Here is a 22,585-nt window from a genome sequence, read left to right as displayed (position 1 = left end):
TCAAGTTATTGCAAGTCGTTGTTATATTTAAAGGTGTCTTTAACAGGTAACTATTTACCTGTCATTTGTAGCTGCAGCACCGCAGCACAAAGCCCAGCCCAGCATGTTGGTAACTTTCTATACCTCAGTGTGTGTTTGTAGGTTGACATGCTGCTGTGGAGCGACAGCAGGAGAGATGGTGCAGTGCTGTTTCTGCCCTTCAGTCTCTGCGGTGCTTAACATCATTACTGCCCTCCTGTCACCACAGCAACCGGCCCGGCTACATCCTCAGAAAGGCTTTTGTTTAGGCATTTATTGACTCTCTGTGCACGTGCGTGTGTATATGTGCGTGCGTGTGGTCGTTGGATGCTTGTTGATGTGAGTGTACATCACACGCAGCAGACAGTCAATCACTGCTCCCCACATGTCAATAAGAACATAGTGTGGCCTTTAAGTGAATGAATAACCACAAAATTCATTACTCTACATCCTATCAGACAATCAGCTTTATTAACACGCCTCTCCATCACGCTTGTCCCTCTTCCTCTTGTCCCACTGTGCTCCCAGTGTTCCCCAGGACACGGCCACATGACGCCTGCGCCGACTGAAGGTTTAATAACCCTAAAAGGTTCACCGCCGCCCCCACACATCTCCCTCGATAACCTCGCTCATTACTGGAATTATCAGGGCCGCTATAGTAACTTACCTGCCTATGAGTCACGCTGAGCTTGAGAAGAAACAGTGTGAGTATCAGATATATGCTACTGCAAAGACTCTGCAAAGACATGGCAGTTGTCAGTGTAGATGAATAAAAGTTCCTGCATAGGTTTCCTGACAAATTGACTTTAGTCAGGAGTTTTCTGACATGAAGCGAGCAGGTTAAATATCTATAATTCATCAAGTGAAAGTCAGAGAGTGCACTAATGTAGCCCTAAGAGATGTATCATTTCTTAGTGTTGAATAATAAATATTGAAGCCGGGTTTGAATCTGTGCAGCTGAAAGTACTGCATTGTACTCAGCAGTCTGTGAGGGATGTTTTCTATACAACATGAAAAGTCACTGTATATTTCATGCTGCAGTAATAGCACACTGTCATGTACACCGCCAGTGGTGGAAACTAACGAAATATAATTACTCAACTGTGTTTAAAGGGTATTTCTATCAATTTTACATATTAAAGTGTGTTTTCAGATCTTAAGAGCACTACTGTATATGTTGAGTCAGCATAGCTGCCAGGTTTTTAAAAAGGAAGATTGCATTGAATAAAACAAAACTTATATCTCCGGTTCTTCTGTGTTGATTCTGACCATTTGTTTTAGTGTTTCAGGAGAAGACCAAATCATTGTGCATACATTACCCACAATGCAACTCAGCCACTGAGTGACATCACTGGAGGTAACTTACTACATTACATGCAGCTTCCTCTGGAGCCACAAAAGGCATAACATGTACTTTAAAGGTGCAGTATGTTAGAATTGGCCCATTGTCAAATAAAAAAAAGAAAAATTAGGGGCCGCATATCGCCAGAGTAACCGCTAACTGCTGCTAACTGTAGGTGCCCTTAGCTAGTTAGCTCAGTTAGCCATGCAGCTAGCGATTTGGACCAGGGAGTGTTAGTAATTACACTGCTAGCAGGAGCTTTGGACCAGGATGGGCCGGGGTTAGCCCGTTAGGATGCTAACTTCATTAGATATCTGCAACACGCTCTTTTTGAGCATTTCAAAAATATCTAAAAGTCTTACATATTGCCCCTTTAAGAAAGTTTGATGATAAAACTTTGATACTTTTTAAAGTAGCATTATGAATGCAGAACTTTTACCTTTAATACAATATGTTTAACTTTGGGGTATTAGTGTTGTGGTAGGATTTGATGAGGTTATTCAACACTTACTTCACAACATCCTGATAAAAGCAAAATGGCAGCAGTACACACTCATTAACACATGACAGCCAAAATCACCGTTTGCATAATAATTTATTCACATATTTTTTCACATACTATATATTATTATTGCTGCAGTTCAGGAGCCTTTCAGGTTTCTCTCTTTCCATATTCCCACAAAGGGATTCTATGTTCATATCTCTTTATATTTTCATCTTCATGCATGCTAAGTATTACATTTCACAGGAGCAGGATGCAAATAAATAAAACAGTCTCTTTTTAAGTTACATGTCATAATCTATCCATTCTATTAATGCTTCAGTAACATGCCTTTTTTCAAAGTCCATAGGGGGGGAAACACTTCCTCGGAACATATAGTCTCCATTAGAGGGCGAAGGCTTAACAAAGAGCACAGTAATAATACATATTGTTAAAGCTGGCGATCTATGATTAATCATTACCACCCCCCCATCCAAGTGAAGCCCATCTATACCGCGTAAGGAAAAGGCTAAGTGTAATTATTACATCTCATCTATGTACAGTAACTTTGAAATATGGCACCAAGTCTGCTTGTGAAAAAAAGCTTGAGGTTACACGTTAAAATATTTGTGACTACAATACTTTCTCCTGTTTATCTGAAAAAAGTCTTTATATAACCCCATTCAGCTCCTTAGTCAGTGATCACGCTTTACAAAGTGGAAACACTGACACACTTTTCTCGACTGTTTTCAGCTGCGTTTGAGAGTAAACAGCGTGCCTTGCAGGCATCGGGAGCAATGCGGTGTGTAACACAGTGTTGGAAAGTAAATCTAACTCATCTTCAAAGCACCACGTGTCTCACTTTGAACAAAAGCTCCCAGGGGATGTCAGTCTGTAGCCTGATTGGCACCTAATGCAAAGGCTATGAAGAAAAGTGAGAATTTTTATGAAAAAGCCTGGTGCACTGACAACAAGTGCTGTGCTCCAGTTTCTGCTGATAGTTTTCAGTGCTGTGGGTTTTTGTGTGAGTTTCTTAGAACATGTTTAAAAAAGGTGCATGTTTGTCCGTCGAGTGACCTTACTCGAAGATTATGGACAATGAGAAATAACATCTCTCGCTCAGAAGCTCAGATTAGCTTAGCATTCAATTTTCTGACTCAAGTCAGAGATTGGCTTTTTTTTCCCACACATGCGTATGCATGCACACGCTTAAGCTCTTGCATATGCACACATAATTGGAAAATAAGGGGATTATTTCTGACCTACAGCAAAGTTAAAATAATGCAGAACTTCAGATAATTCAACCTCAAACTATCTTTACAGTATTTTAATATCATTAGTAATTGCTCAGTTTAATCTGTCGCGTTCTTTGAAGGCAGCTAGTGTCACCTAGGCAGAGCAGGACTCTCCATCATGTAAGCTTTGGCTGTAAGCTTTGTTACAGCAACACAGTTCCTGTTCAGGAAGGTGATTCTTGTCTCTTGAAGTGTCAAAGATTTTGTGACTTGATGCTTCATCATGACTACACAGAGTCTGTCTGTGCTCCTGAATAATAATGCAGTGGTGAGTTTTGTGCCCTAATGATCGGGGGTCCTGGGCCGGGGAAAAGCTCTTCTCCAAAATGTAAGAGGTCCTCGAGCCCCCAGGCATAGCAGCCTCTGTCAGACGTAGGCTGACTCACTAGACTGGGTCCTGCCCAGGTTCGGGGCCTGGGACAGGTGTGAAACATCCTTCTTGCGCACTTCACAGATGGACTTCCTTCGGGCCTGCACCCCTCGGATGGCCGTCTTTATCTTCCTCCAGCCAAGGTGGTTGAGCTCAGCCAGGTTGAGTAGCACACATATGCCGCTCACTGCGAACATAAAGACCAGAAACACGGTCTTTTCTGTGGGACGAGACACGTAACACTCAACCTCCTTCACACATGGGTAGCGATCACACTCGAACATCCCTGGAACGTTGAAGCCGTACAGGAAGTACTGGCCGGCCAAGAAGCCGATCTCCAGCGCGTTGCGGAACACCACCTGGATGACGTAGAAGCGGGAGATGCCTTCCTGCCGTCGCACTTTGGCACTCTTGTGTGTCGGAGGAAGTCCCCGGGGTCCGTTGGGGATCTCCTTGACCTCCAGGCAGTCATGATCCTCCTTACTGCTGTCAGGGTGCACCAGGATGCCGTTGATGTTGCGAGAGTGTAGCTTGCGAGCGTGATGGTCATGATGGCGGCCGTGGTGACCGTGACCGTGGTGATCCATGTAAGGATGCAGGAGAGAGTAGCTTCGGTCACGAGCCTTTGCAGACTGGTGAACAGAATATGTGATGAAGCACAAACTCGGCGTACACACCAAGATGATCTGAAAGACCCAGTAGCGGATGTGCGAGATGGGGAAGGCCTTGTCGTAACAGGCCTGGTTGCAGCCGGGCTGCATGGTGTTACAGATGAACATGATTTGCTCATCCTCGTACACCTTCTCGCCCACTATGCCTACTATCAGGATGCGGAAAATCACCACCACTGTCAGCAGGATCCTGCAGAGAGACAGAAGGAGAAGGAAAGGGCAGGACAGGGAGGGGGTGGAAAGGAGACAGAGAAAATCAGTTAAAAGGAGCAAATGCACCGAGATTCAGGAACTATCTGGGTGTGATTCTGACTGTCTAAAATAAGATATAAGTCTTGGTTCAACATAATCTAACTGCTGATTGAATGTTGCTTTGTCTATCTTCACCTTGTACTCTAAAACCATTTCAAAGCATTAGAGAGAGAACGGTTATCAGGCATGATCCCCTTCCCTTCTTGCCTGTGTATGCATGTGTGTCTGTGCATGGGTATGTTCAAGCATGAATGTATTATCAGTCAGAGTTTCGCTCTAGATAGCATGCACGCATGACTTCACTAATCATAAGAGACTGGAACAGGTGATTTCACACTCATCTTCACCACAGAGCTGAGACGGAACAGACGGACGTAAATGGCATCAGTGTGTGAGGCCGCAGGTACAGTATATGCTTAAACAGCGATTGCTATGCATTGATTTGAGGAACGGCGTTGTAAAATGATTACCGATTATATTAATTCCTGCCTTTCATCGTATCCCTTCGTAAATCTCTCATGAATCTGTGTGACAGCTGACCTCAGCATTAGGCACCCTATTGTGGATCAGTGAGTGTGACAGCTACGCAGCTTGGCAACACTCTATATTAAGGTCCTTGTAATAAGCATTATGTTATGAGTAATAAGGCCCTTTTAAGTCCTTATAGGATGCTTATTAAAGGTGCCATATATATATATATATAAAATATATTTATGAAAAATATATATCAACAGAATGTGAAGAAATAAAGACTTTTGACATCATTTCAAAGACATCTATGCATGGCGTGGAGAGATATCTACTGAAGTTTGTGACACCAAACTACTTTGTCATGTCACACTTCTGAATAATTTATGCTAGCAGCAATTATAAATTAATTTATGGAAGCTGCTGTCTTGTTATTACTGGTGCTGGCTCAGGCGTGTGTTAGCTGACCAATCAGAGCAGACTGGGTACTCAGGAGGGGGCCTTAAATAGACTGGGGCTAAACCAGATTGTTTCAGACAGAGCTGTAGCACTGAACAGTATGAGAAAACTGATGTGTTTTTCGAGCATTAAAACACGTAAACCATTTCTAGTAGTAACCTAAAATATAATTATGAACCTGAAAATGAGCATTATATGTCTCCTTTAATAAATCCTGCTGACAAGGTTCTTGTAAGTGCTTACAAATGTCTTATAATCTAACAATAATTAAGTTTATTATGCTATTATTGAGACATATATAGTCTGATAATAAGGGCCTTCTTGTCTATTGACTAATATTTAGTACAAGCACCTTAATATAAAGTGTCACTCTCCCACCGAGCATCATTAGTGCAGTGCTGCAGTTATAGAGCGCGGTGTCCAGGGACCAGAAGATCTAGAGAGCAGTGCGGCTGCTTGTCAAGGCCTCTGAGAGACTGGTGTGCTGTACTGTTATCTTCTGGTGTCGATCCAGCATGGGCACTGCGGAGGAGGAGCGGGGCTTTAGGGCTGCACTGTCAGCTTTTTCTAATGAGGGAGGAAAGCCTGCACATCATGGGGCTCCCTGGTATTTATGCCACTGTGCAGTGGATGTGCATGCTCCCTGTGTGGAGGAGACAATTACTTAAAACACACTTGTTTCAGAGGACAGGAGGGCCACCCAAGGCTAGTGAAGCGACAGAGATAGATGGGAGCTGGTCCCAGGTGGGTCGGAACAACGGGGGGAAATGTCAGTATGACAATCGCCTTAAGTTCAGGTGACGTGAGGTAACACGATTCTGTGCAGTTTATACATGAAAAGTTGTTCTTTGTTCTTTCAAATGAGCCTCCACAGTCCTTTGAGTCCTCATCTTTTAATGAGGACACAAAAATGCCGACACCAGCCTTACGGGCGAGTTACCACAGCAACCTGCAAAACAGTAAAAGGTGAGGATCTGGGAACGAGAAGAGGGGTGCGATGACGAGGTACTGAGTAAAAAATAGCCCGAAATTGAGTCTGGAAAGTTATAGATGTGTTTGCCTTGGGGAGTGAAAAAAGAAATGTCTATGACTGAGGTGATCGAGAAGACAGCTCATGAAAGCTATGTGGACGACAGGTGACGGTAAGAGAGGCATACATGTGTTAGCGTGAGACAGACTTAAAATAGAGCAGCGCGCCGCTGCAGGACTGTTCCCGCTCCACCTGCGAGTGCACGCCTGTGTGCTACTTTGTGTGAGAAAGACAGACACGAGGACACAGAGACAAAGAGGGAGAGTCATCCATGTGTATGACTTTTGCAAAATGGCAAACATGCCCGGCCGTCAGTGCTCGGAGCAGCTGTGAGCATGTACGCTACACTGACTTTCAGTATGTTCAGAAATACAAGCGAATAAAGCTTTTCTGCAGGAGTTAAATGCAGGTCGTGTTTGTAATTCACATGAAGACATCCAGTCTGAACCTCTGCTGTGAGCCAGATGTATCTGCCCGCACTGACAGCAGTGGATCCGACCGAAGGGCTGATATTGATGGTCCTCTGCACCACAAGGAGGCATTTGACGCATACGGCTCGCTGAGATAGACATCTGTGGTCGACACCACTCATTTATATGCAAATATTTGTTTAAATAACATGAATATGAAACTAGCTCATGTTCTGTGTCAGGGAGAGAACATGCAGCTCTGGATGCTGATTTAAAAGGATAGAAACAGCACGCCTGCACTCACTTACTGTTAGGTCTACTTCTTCTCATGGCAGTTATAATTACTTACATGTAATAGCATTAACTAAATGTCACGAAGTCTGCCTGGGATCCACATCTCTCTACAGTCACAGAAGCTCATACTGGGAAGGTCCTTTATGGTAAAAATATCTGCCGTAATGTCCCTTTTTAAATTCCTTTATAACATTTTCTACAGACCTAACATACAACATACAACATCTCTGTATAACCAGTTTGTGACCCACTGGAAACAGGCTGATCTTTAAGTTTTAGCGGCAGCCTGCACCATCAAGACTCCAGGTTCATTTTGGTTCATTTTTGCACACTTTCTATGCATTTATTATGTCTTTATTTGGCACATTTTAAACCCTAATACCACACATACAGTACATTCTATCATTTTACTATCTTTTCTTGAAGCACAAACTCAGCTTTAAGTCTGACATTTCATTTTGACAACTTGACAGAAACTGAAGTCTAAAGCTGCCAGGAATGCGAAATGCAAGAGACAAAACAGAGGCAACCGAAAAAATAAAACCTTCAGAGATACACTGCAAAAACTTGAAATCGAGTAATTTTGTCTAAACTCTCATCAAAAATATCTCATTAGACTTAATATAAGACATCATTTCAGTGAGATAAATGGGACTTGTTCTGTTCGCAGATTTCTTTCTGTTCAGTATTTCAAATACAGCAGAAAAAGCAAACTATAATGCATTCTCTTTACATGTGGAGTGATTTTGTCTGTGCCTTGTCACTGACATTATACATATGCCTGTAAATCACTGATATCACAACAGTTTTAAAAATGTATTTTAAAGACATAAATGTGATACTGTGTTAAAGCCTCACATTGGGACTTTCTGCAACTGTTCCTATAAATAAAACATGCTCAGAGACAGACGGCAGATGTTGGACACAACCTGTGTGCAGTTGAACCGAGGGTGAGTGGACTGAACCTGTCTCTCCTCCCTAAAGGAGCCGACAGGATTCATTGTGGAAACACTGCGAGTCTCTCTGTGATGCCTCACAAAGGCCAAAAGTGATGAAGCGCCCTTATCAACGTGTGCTCCAAAAAATTATTAAAGTATTATCACTTCAGCATATGGACAACTGGCACCCAGTGTACCGAGTTAATTACGAATATATAAATCCAATCTCTCTAATCTAATTTGTGTGAATGATTGTGACAGCAGGGATTAACAACATATCCAGGCCGTTAATGAGTATGAACAAGCGGCGTGTTGCTGCACAGCTCCACTTCATGAGATGTGGTTGCAAGTGACCACCTGAAGGCAAACGCCTGCTAAATTAAACTTGTTTGTGAGCCAATCTTAATGTGCAGGTGGTTGAGGACTACACGAATGCAGCAGTCAAAGCTGTCTGGGGACAAAGGATAAACCTTTTATGGCTTCCTAAAATGCGACACATCCTGCAGTTTTCTCAGTGCAGTTTTGTTCACCTTCTCAGAGAGGAAACTTTTCTTAACTACTCTGCTGCAGATATTCAGCCATTCAGTCTATACTTGTTTGTTGGGCAGTTTTATGTCATTAAAAAATCTCAAGACATTGCAAGTATCGAGTGTTGTGCTGTGCGAGTTTGCAGGTCTATATGTGTGTTTGTGTCTGCATGTGTGTATGTGTGTGTGTGTGTACTCTGCTGCTGGATAACAGGATAATCAGCACGGGGCAGATTGCTGCATTAGCAGAATGCAGTGGAAGAAGGTTATCTGCAAACATCAGTGTTTTAAGTCCTGCAGAGTAACGAGCCAATACTGTACGTTAGAGCAGATTGGGGCAGGACAGCAGCAGAGGCCTGAACCTGCAGAATATTCAATAACGGCCATAAATGATGAAAAAGATTGGAGATTTTTTAGCGACTTAAAACCTTAGGGCAGGATGTAAAAATAGGGACACTTGCTGAGTCGATTCAAAATGAGAAATGAGGAAGATTACTGCAGTTTCTGTCACCAGAAGTTCTTCAAATCATCTCCTGCACTTTTCCCCAGAGGACCTCGTTTTGGAGACTCTCTAAATCCAAATCACAGTGCCTTGAGATTTGAGAGAAACTTAATCTGTTTGCTTGGATCGGGTTCACATGTGAAAACTTCTCCAATTTACATTTTCTTGTGCCGCATCACTGACAGCTGATACTTTTATAAAGTGCACAGGCAGGACGGGAGGAGGACGCACAGATACGGGCCTGATGTAGAACCATGCAAACTGATGTGTCGGCAGCTGATTGACCTGTAAGACTGTGTGTACAGTATAGCTGCTCTTCAGCTGGTGTGTCGGCTGGACATGCAGGCTGTGACTTTCCCAGAGGCTTTCACACACACACACAAACACACGCACACACGCATACGTTCATTCATACAGCAGCTGCTGCTGCCTGGCTCTAGGGACTACAATTGCCTCGAGTGCAACAACAGATGGATTGGTAAACACACAGACTTGACTCTAACACACACATACACACACTGTGAATATAAATGACCCTTTACTGTATATGAGTAAAGAGTAACAGACGTATGAAGGTGTATATTTGCACATTTAAGGTTGAGTGCAGGGACCCTGAGTAAAAATATTCTTCCTGCCCATACGCTCTCAATAATAAGCTCTACTGATTGCTGATGGCAGCACATAATGAATAAAGACCTTACCAGGCATAGAAATTAGGCAGCTTAATTATCAGACATTTCTCTGCTCCCGCCCCTCACCCACGGTTCCTCTCTCAAACAGTTTTAATAGTTTTCCGTCGTGCCCACATATCAGGCAGACATGCACGACCGCCTGCAGTGCCATTATGAGTCGGTGTGACAAATACATTAATATACGCTAAACTCTTGTGCCTTCAGCTGCGGTGCCTCACTCACGTCTGGCCTCCTTTTTAAACACATGAAAGTGATATTTTACTGGGAGTTTAAACACACAAGTGGTTATGAAAATATTTCTGATTTTAGACGAAATCACTCGAGCGTTTTACTTCTGCAAATTTCCCTTGCGCACCAACACACATGCGACCGTGCCTTTCTGCAGCACGTGCAGAAACGTAATCATCTCACTTGCGCATTCAAATACTCTGAAGGAAATGGCTTCCAGCTGTTTTTCAGGAATAACAGAGGAAACAGAGAGAGTTAATTGAGGTAGTCTCTACAGGTAAGTGCTTCAATTATACCTCAGCTGTCGAAAGGCTTAAATCAGATTAAATCATCAGATGCAAAAGGTTCCCCAAGTGTGATTTCTTTCTAATGCAGACCTCCTTTGTTGAAACGAGTGGGAAACACGACAATCGCCCAAAGCTGCAGGATATCGTGTTTGAAGATATTCCGCACACAAATTCTCTATTAAGTCACTGCACAGCCTAGCCATGCGTGGTGATGATGCAGTGTGTACCAGATGCAGCCTCCCTCCATCCCATTTGTCTTTATGCTGTCTAAAATTACCCTTTCATCTAAAAGTGATCCTTTCATCTCAATTTGAGCCAAGGGAGGCAAAAAGTATCCCTCTCTAAAATAACTTGAATGTTAAAAACCTTCAAACGGAGGGGATCAGCATTTCCCTCTCTGCTCCTAACAATTTTGCTGATTGCATCAATATGCAATTTTCAGAATATTCCATAAATCACATCAAAGGCTGTTCACTATTTGGAGCAATGATACATAAACATAAAAGTAAAAGAAGATGATGGGTTTAATTTAGTATAAAATAGATGTTATCAGACAAAATGTCTCTGCAGGCACCTTTGTATTGTAATTGTGTAGCTGTCGGAAAAACTATTTTCTAGTTAAGTGAACTGTCTTTTGTGGCTGTCCTGCATTTCGGTCTACTGAGGACGTGTGCCAGCCTCATCTCTGCCAGCCCCGCAGTGAGTTTCTCCCTTAATGTTAAGATTAGAGACAATCTCTTTCCCTCTGATTCTTACAACAAAACCTTGTCTTGTCGCTTGTTTATACAGTTGACATTTTTCTGTAGTTAACTGGAGCTTTATTCAAAATCGGCGTAACATTTGGCAGGAATATTTGTTAGAAACAAAAGATATCACAGCAAAGTGGACCCAGAAATTCAAGGGGGTTTTTAGAGAAGATTTTCCCTGATGCTTTCAACATGTCTGCATTTAAGTTGATGGTGATGACTAGGGATGACTGTAACTGGAATTTGCTGGAAGTTTTATGTTCCTCAGTTCCTTAGATGTGCTGCAACCCTGATAGGAAGCAGCTATATCTCTTAGTTGTGGTTAACTGGATTTACATTGTTAATCTCTGTGTCAGTTTATTGTGTCTGCTGGAGTTATTGTGTATTTATTAACAGCTTACAAATAGAAATAATGTCGACTTTTAAGAGTGAGTGACTACAAATGGATTGTAAAAGAAACAAGTGTCTCAGTTTCTTTGCGCAGTTTTTCCACATTTCTTTATTTACTCAAGCAATTAAGCAGAGGCACATGGGGCTGACACGGCTTCACCTCCTCAGTCATAATGGTCACTGACTCGGCTGATTAGACATTGGCCCACTTGGCCAGCTTGTGTAGAGCAGAGGGGACGATGGAGGATTCAAGGATGTAGAAAGAAATCTGACCTGATGTGAACATGAAATGTGTCTGGTTGTTTTTGTTCTGAAAAGATCCTCTCCAGAAATTCAATTAAGATACCTTTTCAGTATTTTTCTGAAACAAATCAGTAAGTCCCTGGTTGAATGTCTTTGATTAGTCACACAGACGAGCAAGTTGTAATAAAAATCCAATCAAGCTGATTTCACACCACTTTTTTTTTAAGTGAGACTATTTCTACTGAGAATATGAAGAAGTCATTGACGTGAACGGTTAATGAGGTACGTCTAATGTTCTGTGCTAAACACAGCAAGTTTACCTCCTCTTCACTTTTACACTGTGACACTTTTAACAGAATGAATGTGGAAGACATGTTAAAGTACTTTTAATCTTAAAGGTCGCTTAATTAAAAAGTTTATGCACAAAATATCTGTTCTGCCAAGATTTAACTTCCACATGAGGTTATTAAAATTAACATTTTCTGCATAAAAAATGCTCATTAGACTTTATCTGAATCCAACTCGAGCCCCCGACAGTTTATGTACCCCGGAGTTGGGATCCGATTGGTTCTGGTTGGGTATCCATGCTCTAGTGTACAGAACAGCCCCATGATGAGACTCATGAGACTGAATCAAAGATGCGACCTGTGAAACCAAAACAATGAGCTTAAAGACACTAAAGAGGTTGAGTCCGGTGATATTTCTGTGTGGGTTTATAGCTACGAGTGACCCGTTTTTCATTAGATCTATTGTTAACATAAAAATGTTGATTTGCGCAGCTTTAAAAGTTATTTTGACTACATGACCCACAGTATATGTAAGGTAAGCTGTAACATCCAGGGAAAACATCCAACGTAATGAGGTCTGTGGAACAACACCTGCTTCCCTTACGGCTTTTGCTAACTTTCTGGCGGATTAATCAACTTTCTGGCAACCTGGCCGTAGCTGATAATTGTTGCTGGAACTTTCTTCCTCTGTGCTGCTCTATAAATTTTAAGTTTGAAACTTTTAATAACATCATACCTTCATTTTGATTTGCCACACATTCTGCTTTTTTCCTCTTCATGTGGAGTAACTATGGGACACGGTGTAAGTTTTAATCAGCGATCTTCTCAGAAAAATGAAAGTACACTATACCACTTTAAAGAGAACATGCCTCGGGGATATAAAAACACATTCAGGCAACTGTGGATACTGCATTTCCCTTGTGTAACAGCTTACTGTAGTCATGTACTAACTTAATAAGGATAACTTGCAATTAAAAATGCCCTCTGAGCTGCTTTGGCAATTAAATGTAATGTATATTATTTGAAATACAACATTAAGGAAAAAGTAATGCAAAGACATTGACATAGATGAGTTGCCTTGCATTCTCTTTATTTATTTTATTAAGTCAGTATTAGTGAGTTTGATCCTCTGATACAAGGATGGGTGTTTATCATTTATTTAAACTGATATTTACATACATGTATCTTTTCTTTTTTTTTTACATAAAACACACTTAAAACATACCTGTGTGCAGTCTATTTGTACATTAACGATCTCGAAAATAGAGTCACACATTATGCTTTCAAACAAACACATGTAACAGATCACAATACTGTAACTTGAGAGCTGTTTAGCTTTTGGCTAAAAATAGACTCAGTGCAGAACAAGTTGCAGTCTTGTCTTCACCTAATTAAGGAATTCGATCACGTCCCGGAGAAAATCATTGAAATAAAGAACGCTCAGGCTGTGTATAGGGAAACATTACACGCCCGGTAAAGCTCATACACACACCATCGATGTGTTGCTGAGATGAATAATAGCCTGCGCTGAATGAGAGCTGAGCTCAGCTTTACTGGCGAAATCCCCCCTGTCGAGCGGTATAATCGATAGCATTCAACATCAGGGATTGCTGCACAAATAAACTAATGACAACTCTAGATGTGCAGAGAAATGGTTTAATTTGAGCGACAGCCCCGCTCGTCGCCACAGGATGATGGATTGCTAATCCTGTCAAACGCTGAAATATTGTTTCCAGTGTTTTTCTTTGCAACACAATCTTCCCATACTGTAAAGATTTTATACAGGAAGCTGATTATTAATGATACATTAAATACATCCTGGTTCACCCACTATTAAGATAGTGCCCTCGATTAAAGCGGAGCATTCCTGCATCTCAAATTATTTTGGGAGAAGTAGGGTGCCCTTCGCAAAGTAGGGTACCTCCTTCTTGTGGCTATCCTGACCTATTTAGGCAAAGTGGAGAGAGAACTGAAATATGTGCACCAAAACTACAGGAGGGAACGATTTCAGGGCAAAGAGGCCGACCATCATCTCGGTTTTGCTTTTAGAGACAACAAACAAGGACATAGATATATTTGGTTTCATCAAACCTTTCAGGACTCTCCACTCAAGTTGTTTTCTTTACCATATGAAGTAAACTACAAAGCAACAAGATATTTTATACACCACTCTATCCATTACATTAAAAGGCTGGTAAAATGTGCATACATTTTTAATGAACATCGGTTGCATCTTGCAACAAGGGCCACATAACATTTATTAAGATTTTATTAAGTATTTATGATGTCCAAGTAGGGAGAGATAGATGTTAAATAATAGTTTAACTAAAAAAGCAAATAAAAGGAAAATCAAAATAGAAATTTAGTTTAGAGTTCATTAAAAATTAAATATGAACAAAAACTAAAATAATTATTAGTCTGATTGAAATGCAAATGTAGTGCAAAAACAGAGCGCTTCTGCCTCTTATTAAAGGTGCTGTTTATTCAGCCAAACCTGCATTACTGTGTTTGCATAGATGGTGAATATTGCATGTAATTTCTCTCAGGTTGGCAGCGTCCTCATCCTCACCTTACAAGCAGTACAGTAAGAGCATCACATTCAGACAGATGTAGAATTAAAAACTCAAAGGTCTTGTGTATTTTTAGAAAATCCTCATCAATGCAGAGGACACATGCTGAGTTTGTGCGGACTGTTTTTCCTCAGCAGCAGGGTCAGTCAGCAGCTCCAGAGGAAGGAGCTCTGACACAGATTCACAGCACTGAACCTCTGCAGAGGGAAAACTTCTTATCCTTCCTCTGTCTCCTACACCCACTCCACCCCCCCTTCTCCCTTCCTTTGTACCCTTTTTGTTCTGCCTGTACCGCTCACATCCTCTCCTCTCCTTCCATCCGGCAACCTTTATTATTTTATCTTCCTTAGATCACTCTAGCCCTCCATTATCTCTGCCTCTGTTTTCGCTCTACTTGTCTTTGGCACTGACCTCACTACAGCATTGCAGTGTAGGGGAAGATGCATCAACACACTTCCTTTCCTTTGTCTTTCCTACCTGCAAGGTGTTTAACTTGAACCCAACGGCTTCATCGTCTCACGGTAGAAAGAATCTTTTTTTTATTATTACATGACACACATAGACACACACCTGTGGTCTACAAAACATCTGAAGACACAAGTGTGGAAAATAAAAAAATATAGTATGTCAAGTTTTAATATATTATGTGGGTATACACTCAAAAAATATAAATAATATAATTTGCCTAAAATAGTTACTTTAAGTACTTAAATGTAAAATGTATATAATTTGAAATTCATTACTTGTATGTATAATACTGGAATAATAAAACACTGGAAAAAAGTTCCTCTTAACTTCAGTTGTAATAACTGAATTAACAAAAAAGGTTTATGTACGTCTTAATCAGACTAACGTATTAACATTAATGACAATAATTAAAAGGTGCAATATGTAAGAAACTAAATAGGGTGCTTATATAGCTTATTAACTCAGTTAGCTGTGCAGCTAGGAGTCATGCTAACTTCAGTGGATATCTCTGCAACACAATACATAAACGTCTTCAATATTAATGTTTTAAATTACTATTCGTTTTGGGCAAATTCTTTTTTTGAGTGATATGTTTGATTGTCCTTATATAGAAGTATGCATTACATCACACAACACACAATTATAGCAGAAGATAGATAGATAGATAGATAGATAGATAGATAGATAGATAGATAGATAGATAACAGAAACTTTGTATATACGTATGTAACTTCTAACTTTTCTAAAAGAAATAAAGTGACATCTCACATAGAAATGAAATAGACTAACTGGTCTGGTCCAACAAATACTCATCATTGGATGCCCTGAGATGTTAGACAAATAACCTCCACATTCAGCTGTTTGCAGGGTTTTGTGGACAAATCGTTGTTTTTGGCAGATCAGCAAAGTATACAAGCGGTTGTTTTTCCCCCCACTGGATTAAACATCTCTTGTGTTCATTAGAATTTTATTGTCAAGGTTTTTAAATGCCAGTCTGATAAGCAGGAAAAATAAAGAGGGTGAATGGAACAGTAAATGAAAAACTAATGCAACATTTGTAATTATAGAAATAGGACTTGTGTGAAGTGCTACACCAGACCTACCAGTATATCTCTATTTGAATGCTGAATACTAATCGAAAACCTGTCGACATTTTTATGAACTACAAAATGTGTAAATGCTTACATATATATATACATGTGTGTAAATTATCATTGTTATCATTATGTGTACAACATTTTGAGACATACAAAACAAACATTGTCAAGGCTGCTGGTATTAATTTACACAAACACATCGGTGTATCATCGGCATATCAACACAAAAAGGTTTGATTGGTTTTGGTGACAAAAAACAGGTATGCAGAAGTCCCTATAGAAACTATGATCATTTTTCTTTGAAAGTAAGTTAACATACAGTCTCTGCAAGGAAATATATGTCGAAATATTTACAGCAGGAATATAAGTACACTACAAATCTTGATTGCCAAAAAAACGTTACGAGGTTGTATTTAATCTATAGCCCTGGTGGTGTCTTCACCTGTTTGCAGGCTCTGCTCATCAAGAGCATAAACTTAATTAATTTCCTTAATTAACACACTAAGTGAGATACACTGAGACACTTTACAGGCCATACTGAACTTATCTAATGCTGAAAGCCCCAGGGTCATTATAACTGTGAATATACAGTAAATTTGGTTTGGGCGAGAGAATTAGGTAAATGCAGCCTTGACAATGATTTCTTTCACTGTGTAATCATGATTACAGACATTGGTTAACCATGCACACACTGTACATTGCCCAGTTAGAAGTCAGGCATATGGAAATCACAATACACAACATTAATCCTTGAATGAGTCATAATATGCAAGCCACCTGTGGTTAGTCAGAGGCACAGAAGCAACTCTCAATCGTCTGTCTCTTTCAAAGACCGTAATTAAGCTAACCTATGCCACTGCGTCAAGTTGGTCCCTTTCTATTTTTACACTGTTACGTTTGCCTGGGCTAATTATCTATCCTATGCCAGGGCATAGGTTAGCTTAAAACCTACAATTAAGAAACAGCTTAATTGTAGCTGGATTAGACAGTCTAGACATCCAACAATGCTATCTGACAGCGTTTCATGGTGGAGCTACATCCTCACGTTGCAAGAGAGAGGGTTGGCACTCAAATAGATGACTGACATGCAACCATGTTCCAAAGTTTTGATGCAGGGGAGACTTTTCAGCCATGGGGAGACATCACTGTTCTGTACTTTGGAACCGCATCCTTTGAACTGCAAGCGCACACATGCAAAGTCCATCAGAGAAAACTATACACAGGCTGAACATCCTACATGTGATGGCATCTAGTAGTTGCTGCATGCTCCGGCCACACCCTGTGAAGTTCAGGACTTCACAATGCACAACAGTGCAACGCTATGTCACAGTTGGTTGTGTTCACAAGTGCAACAGACCACACCTGACCACACCCAACTGTCCTGTTGGGTGTGGTCAGTGGTGCAACAGACTTGAACCTTTCAACCCATAGAGGTCAGTGCAACAATTTTGGCTCCATACGTGATTTAGTGTGGAGTTGCTCATTAACAATCTAGGAGGCATCTTTACAGCACAAAACTGTGCCAGTGGTGAACAATTCTCCAACTTGCTGGTACATCCAAAAACATCATTCGGATTATTTAAATGTTAAGTGTCATTAATTTCCTGACCATGCAGACACATGCTTGGATTAGGAATCAAGTCTTTTTCTTTAGTCATTTTTGTGTTTTGCTAAGATTGTCTAAAAAATCTAATGCCTAAAAAATGCCTGCCTACAGCTAAAGAGCCAAGATCCAGACCACCACTTAAAAATAAACTGTTACACCCTAACCCAAGGTCTCTCTATCCACCAAACTGCATACGACTTCTCCAATATGTTTTTTGAGATATCCTGCAAACAAGCTAGCTGGGGACAACATTTAAATCGACTTGGCAAGGGTAAAAAAGAAATTCTGGGATCTAGAGCCTATACTACTTGCAAAAATACTGTACAAAGACAATGTTTCTTGACTCGCATAGCATAGACAAGCAGAGTAGAAGGAGGGAACCTCACTGGAAAGCAGCTAATGTTACAGCTAATGCCCTAGGGTCAAATAGAGAGCCTTGTAGGACAAACACAGTCTGAGGGAAGCCAAAACACATGGGGATCATTTACAGAGCAGTTCACTGTATTCAGTACGGTAGCACAAAGCTGCACACAAACTACTTACTGTATGAGGCTTTTTTTTACTGACTCATATTATCGTTTAACTCTCAAATGTTATATCATTTTGGATGTTTTGACACAACTGGTAATTAATCTTGTAGAGTCTATAATATGAAGAACAAAAGCTGGTGCATATAGCACTATTCTGAATTTAGCAAGAGAAAGCTCATTTTACTAAATGTATTTTAAGTATTCAGGTCAATGTTTAACCAGTGAAGTGCATGATCAACAAATAGCTCAAATTGAGCATGTAAGAGGAAGCCATTACGTCATCGGAGTATTCATTATGACTTTGGAAAGAGGTAGCAGACAAATTGAGAGTTGCTTCTGTGCCTCTGAAAAACTGTAGGTGACTCACAGTCACTGAATCATCCGGAGATTAATTTTCAGCATTCTTTGTACCCTGTGCTCACAAGGTTTTACTGATTCAGCTGCCAGGACTGGATTATAAAGCTGCATTAAGTAATTTTTGACCACTAGGGGGCGGAAAGACTCCAGAACAAGTTCACAACAGTTAGCAATTAGCTTATGAAGTTGTTATGGCTAACATGTTAGCAAACAGTTGCCTACTTACAAATCCAGCAGAAACAGAGCAACACGGACATCCCTTTGGTCTCCTTTGTCTGGCCACCTGTTGAATGTAATTCCAATATTCACTGGCATTTAGCCCTTGTCTGGTCTTCCAGCTCATGAGAAAAATATCTGTCTCTTTTTGGCTTGTTCGAGTTTCTTCACCAGTTACTTCGGCCCTCTGCCATTTCACACTGGGGCAGTTAGCATACAATTAGCTTGATTTAGCTTCTGTGTTGGGAGCAGCTGCCCACGAGCCGACATTGTTTTGGTTTTGTCGCTCCCGAAACCAAAACAATGAGCTGAAAATGGCTGAAAGCTGCGTAGTGCTTCAAAGTGAGATGTTGATTCTCAGCCACACTGGTAATACTACCAATCCCACGAGCGGAGGGAGTCATAATTAAATGGTACAAAATATTGCTTAATGCATCTTTAAATCGAGTTAACATGCTGCACTATATGCAGGTTTTCCTTCCATCTGAGGACTAGACCAGGTGATTTCATTGATGAAGGCACTTTCAACCACAGAGGAAGAACTCACTGAAATGACTTGGTGTAGTGTTTGGTTGGAAGGAAAATCTCCATCGCACATGTTTTCCAGATCCCTGATCAACAGTAGTTTTGGTGTAATGCAGCTCACATCATCTCTGTCGCTCTGATGCAGCTGCAATGACGCTGATTTTGAAGGATATAGCCTAATGCCTCTGCGCACAGCGCACACTGTAGTCAATAAATGCCCGAGCCAATTTCCACTCCTTTAACTTCCACACAGAGTAAGACCCATACACCCACACACACTCAGAAAAAGCCACTGGAGCAAAGAGAAGGTTAGGCCATGCCCTTGTTGCGGACTATTAATGAGTACAGCAGTGCAGTCAAATTCGTGGTCTTTGTGTCTTTGTTTTTCCCTGAAAGGTAAAATTCAAATCACAAATCCTTACATCCGGGTTTCTTTGACTCTTCACTTTTCCAAATGAGAATCTCAGCATGACATTTGGATTGTGTTTAATGGGTGGAAAATTCCCCTTTTTCATTTAATTAATCACACAGAGATGATGTGGAGCACATTTTTTTTTTTCACACAGATTTTACAGCATGTCTCCATGGCGTGTCTCCACTGCTAATCAAACTAAAAGCTCATCTGTTCAACCCTCCACCACGAACCATTCTCAGGCAAAATATGAGAAATTATCGAATCGGGCTTTCACTGTGATGCAAATTAGCGTCTGTCGGTAAGATCAAACTGAATGAACTTTTTTTTGTTCATTTTCTGTCTCAAGTTCACAAAGAGTTCAGAGCCATTTACTCCCCCTTTGATTCTACCTTCAACACCTGCTTGCTCGCCATCCTTTCATCTTCTGCACCTCTGCTCTCCTCTCACTCCCACTCCCCTCTCCTCCTTCTGTCCTATTGGTCTGCGGCCAACAGTATCAAGCGTTATCTATCAATAGCGGGGCTATTAGGTAGTATCAACACAGGAACCTCTCTGAATTAACCATAATGCCCAGTAAAGCCTGTTATTGATTATGCGCAATTAGTTTATCCCTTAACTAATGATGAGTGTGGAGGATAAGGGTGAGGAGAGCAGGGAGGAGGAGCGGACGGGGGAGGCAGTGATGATTGTGGGGGACTGAAGAACAGAGGAGAGCACTGGGACAAGCCTGAGGAGGGGGGTCTCTGTAGGGATGTCACCAACATAACATATACTGTACATTAAATCACCCAGCTCAACACAGATACAAAACCTTCGCTCACAAAATCGATCAGTGTCTTACCTTCCGATCATGGTAGAGTGCTGCTGGACAGCCGCCTCCAGCAGCCTCTCCAAAATGGTCCATTCTCCCATGGTGATGGAAAAGTGGCCGAGCTCTCAGAAGAAACAGGACCTTAGGGGCAGACCCCTCTTTCTCCAGCGCACTCCTTCTTCTTCTTCTTCTTCTTCTTCCCAGGATGGGACCAGCGGGGGGGTACACCCGACCCTCGTCCCGCACCAGCTCTCTTTTTGACCTCTACACGTCGACCTGGCCTCTCTTTGTCTTTGACTGTGTGTGTGTGTGTGTATGTGTTAGTGTCCTCTCCTGGGCCTGTCCCGCTGTGCTTCCCTTCCTGGTGGAGGAGAGGTGCTGGGCTGATTGCCTCCCCCTCCTTTCTCCCTCAATCTCTTCTCCCCTTCTCCCCCCTCCCCTGTGCGCTGATGCTTGTCCTCCCCCTGCCGCACCACTCTGTTCTGCGCTACAGCATATGCTATAGCTCACTGCATGACAGCCATGATCTCCCTCTCTTTTCCACTTGCCTCTCTCCGTCCCGTTGCTCTTTTCCTCTTCTTCCGCCTCCTGTCCCTGCCTTCGTCCTCCACCCTACCCCCAGGGCACTCCTTGTACTTTACCTGCACTGCCTGCCATCAGTGCTGCTCTGCGCTCGTCCTTGCATTGTGTCGGATCTGTGCCTTTGCTGCACCCTTGCTACTCTAACCTAAACACACACACACACCGCATACAGCTGATCCTACTTGGCTCACCTCAGCGAACAGCTCTGTAAACACACACTCTCTTGCACTCGATGACAGCTCTGTATCCCACTCTCCCACTTCCTACTGAGGACTGCAGATCCACACCAGCACACAAAGCTCCTGCCTGCTGAATGTCATTTTATGACTGGAGGAATGGTCGCTCCCACAGCTCCGAGCGCTACAAGGACCCATAAAAACCTGCATACACACACACACACGCACACACACACACTCTCAGAGCTGTACACGCAAACACGCTGCCACCCAGCCCCTCAGTAATAAATCAGCTGCCTTGCTGCATCCAGTGAGGCTCAACCGAGGCAGTGCGCTGCAGACCTGCTGTCCTGTGTTGTCCCCCTGGCTAATTTCAGCACAGTCCAGTGCCCAGAGTCATGTCTGTCGCAGAGAGCCGGGACGAAAAGCTGTCCTGTGAAGCCTATTTCTGGGCTCCATCATCCTGCATCCCTCTCTCCCCCCTTCCTCTTGCTCTCCTTCAACCTCCACTCTCTTCCTCCTTCCTCCTTCTTTGCTCACGTTTGTGTGCAGATCTCAGTCTTGCCAGCTACCTCTGTCTCAGCGTTCGGTCCCCATCTCTGCTTTGTGCTCTCCCTCTCTGCCTCTGTCTCATGGAACCGCTCTATCTCTGTCACACTCTGTGAGCATGCAACACTCCCCCCCCCTTCCTCCTCCTCTCATAGATCTGCTCTCTCTCCTCCCTCCTTCCCTCCCTCCTTCCCTCTCCCTCCCTCCGTCCTCTGGTAAATGTGCTTGGATTGCTTCCCTGATCGCTGCTTCACTTATGCTTGCAAGAATGCCTCCCACCGTACTGCTGCTGTGTCTCTTCCTGCCTGATGTTGCACAGGAAAAAGAGGGGATTTTGTGATCTAACAGTGCCTTCTGCCCTGTCTTCACCGCAATCCTTTGTTCCAGCCTGGAAGCCGGGCCAGTGGTGTTTCCCGGACTCCTCAAATGCTCTCTTCCTCTCTTTTCCTCACTCTCTGTCATACATCATCCAGCCCATACTTCCAGGAGGAGGTTTACAGGAGAACTGTGGCTCTGCTCCACCCCATCCCCCATCTATCTCCTCCCTTTCCTCATCTAACCTTATTGGTGATGACAACACACCTATTTTACCCTGACCCAACCCTCATGCCCTTTCTGCATTTCCTCTCCTCATCTTCTCTTTCTGTCCCTCAGTCTGTCCTACCCCCGCTTCCTCCATTACACCCCCATGCTCTCTCCACCTCTCAGGAGAGATGAGCACCATATTGTACTTTGCTGTGACATTGAAAGCTG

General features: G+C 42.2%; 1 protein-coding gene across 2 annotated transcripts; it reads right to left on the bottom strand.

Annotated features, from left to right (window-relative positions):
- Positions 1-1,936: 1,936 nt before the first annotated feature.
- On the bottom strand, positions 1,937-21,943 carry LOC311269768 (gap junction delta-2 protein-like). Of its 2 annotated transcripts, XM_084374163.1 has the most exons (3): positions 20,556-21,943; positions 18,785-18,841; positions 1,937-4,367 (listed from the first exon to the last, which is right to left on the bottom strand). In XM_084374163.1, exons 1-3 carry the CDS (start codon positions 20,624-20,626, stop codon positions 3,503-3,505), a joined length of 993 nt encoding a protein of 330 aa, XP_084230289.1. In that variant the 5' UTR covers positions 20,627-21,943; the 3' UTR covers positions 1,937-3,502. The 2 variants fall into 2 exon arrangements, with proteins under 2 accessions (XP_084230289.1, XP_084230290.1); XM_084374164.1 differs by lacking the exon at positions 18,785-18,841.
- Between the last annotated feature and the right edge of the window lie 642 nt (positions 21,944-22,585).

The sequence above is a fragment of the Pagrus pagrus genome (assembly GCF_965226575.1).
Source record: "Pagrus pagrus genome assembly, chromosome: 14".
Classification (NCBI taxonomy): domain Eukaryota; kingdom Metazoa; phylum Chordata; class Actinopteri; order Spariformes; family Sparidae; genus Pagrus; species Pagrus pagrus.
Note: the sequence above shows the minus strand (reverse complement) of the source record. Positions and strands in the feature narration are given on the sequence as shown.

Coding starts and splice junctions, on each gene's coding strand:
- LOC311269768 (XM_084374163.1), bottom strand. CDS start 20,626: ATGGGAGAATGGACCATTTTGGAGAGGCTGCTGGAGGCGGCTGTCCAG. Junction 18,842..20,555: donor CACTCTACCATGATCGGAAG/GTAAGACACTGA, acceptor TACATTCAACAG/GTGGCCAGACAAAGGAGACC. Junction 4,368..18,784: donor GCTCTGTTTCTGCTGGATTT/GTAAGTAGGCAA, acceptor GTCTCTCTGCAG/GATCCTGCTGACAGTGGTGG.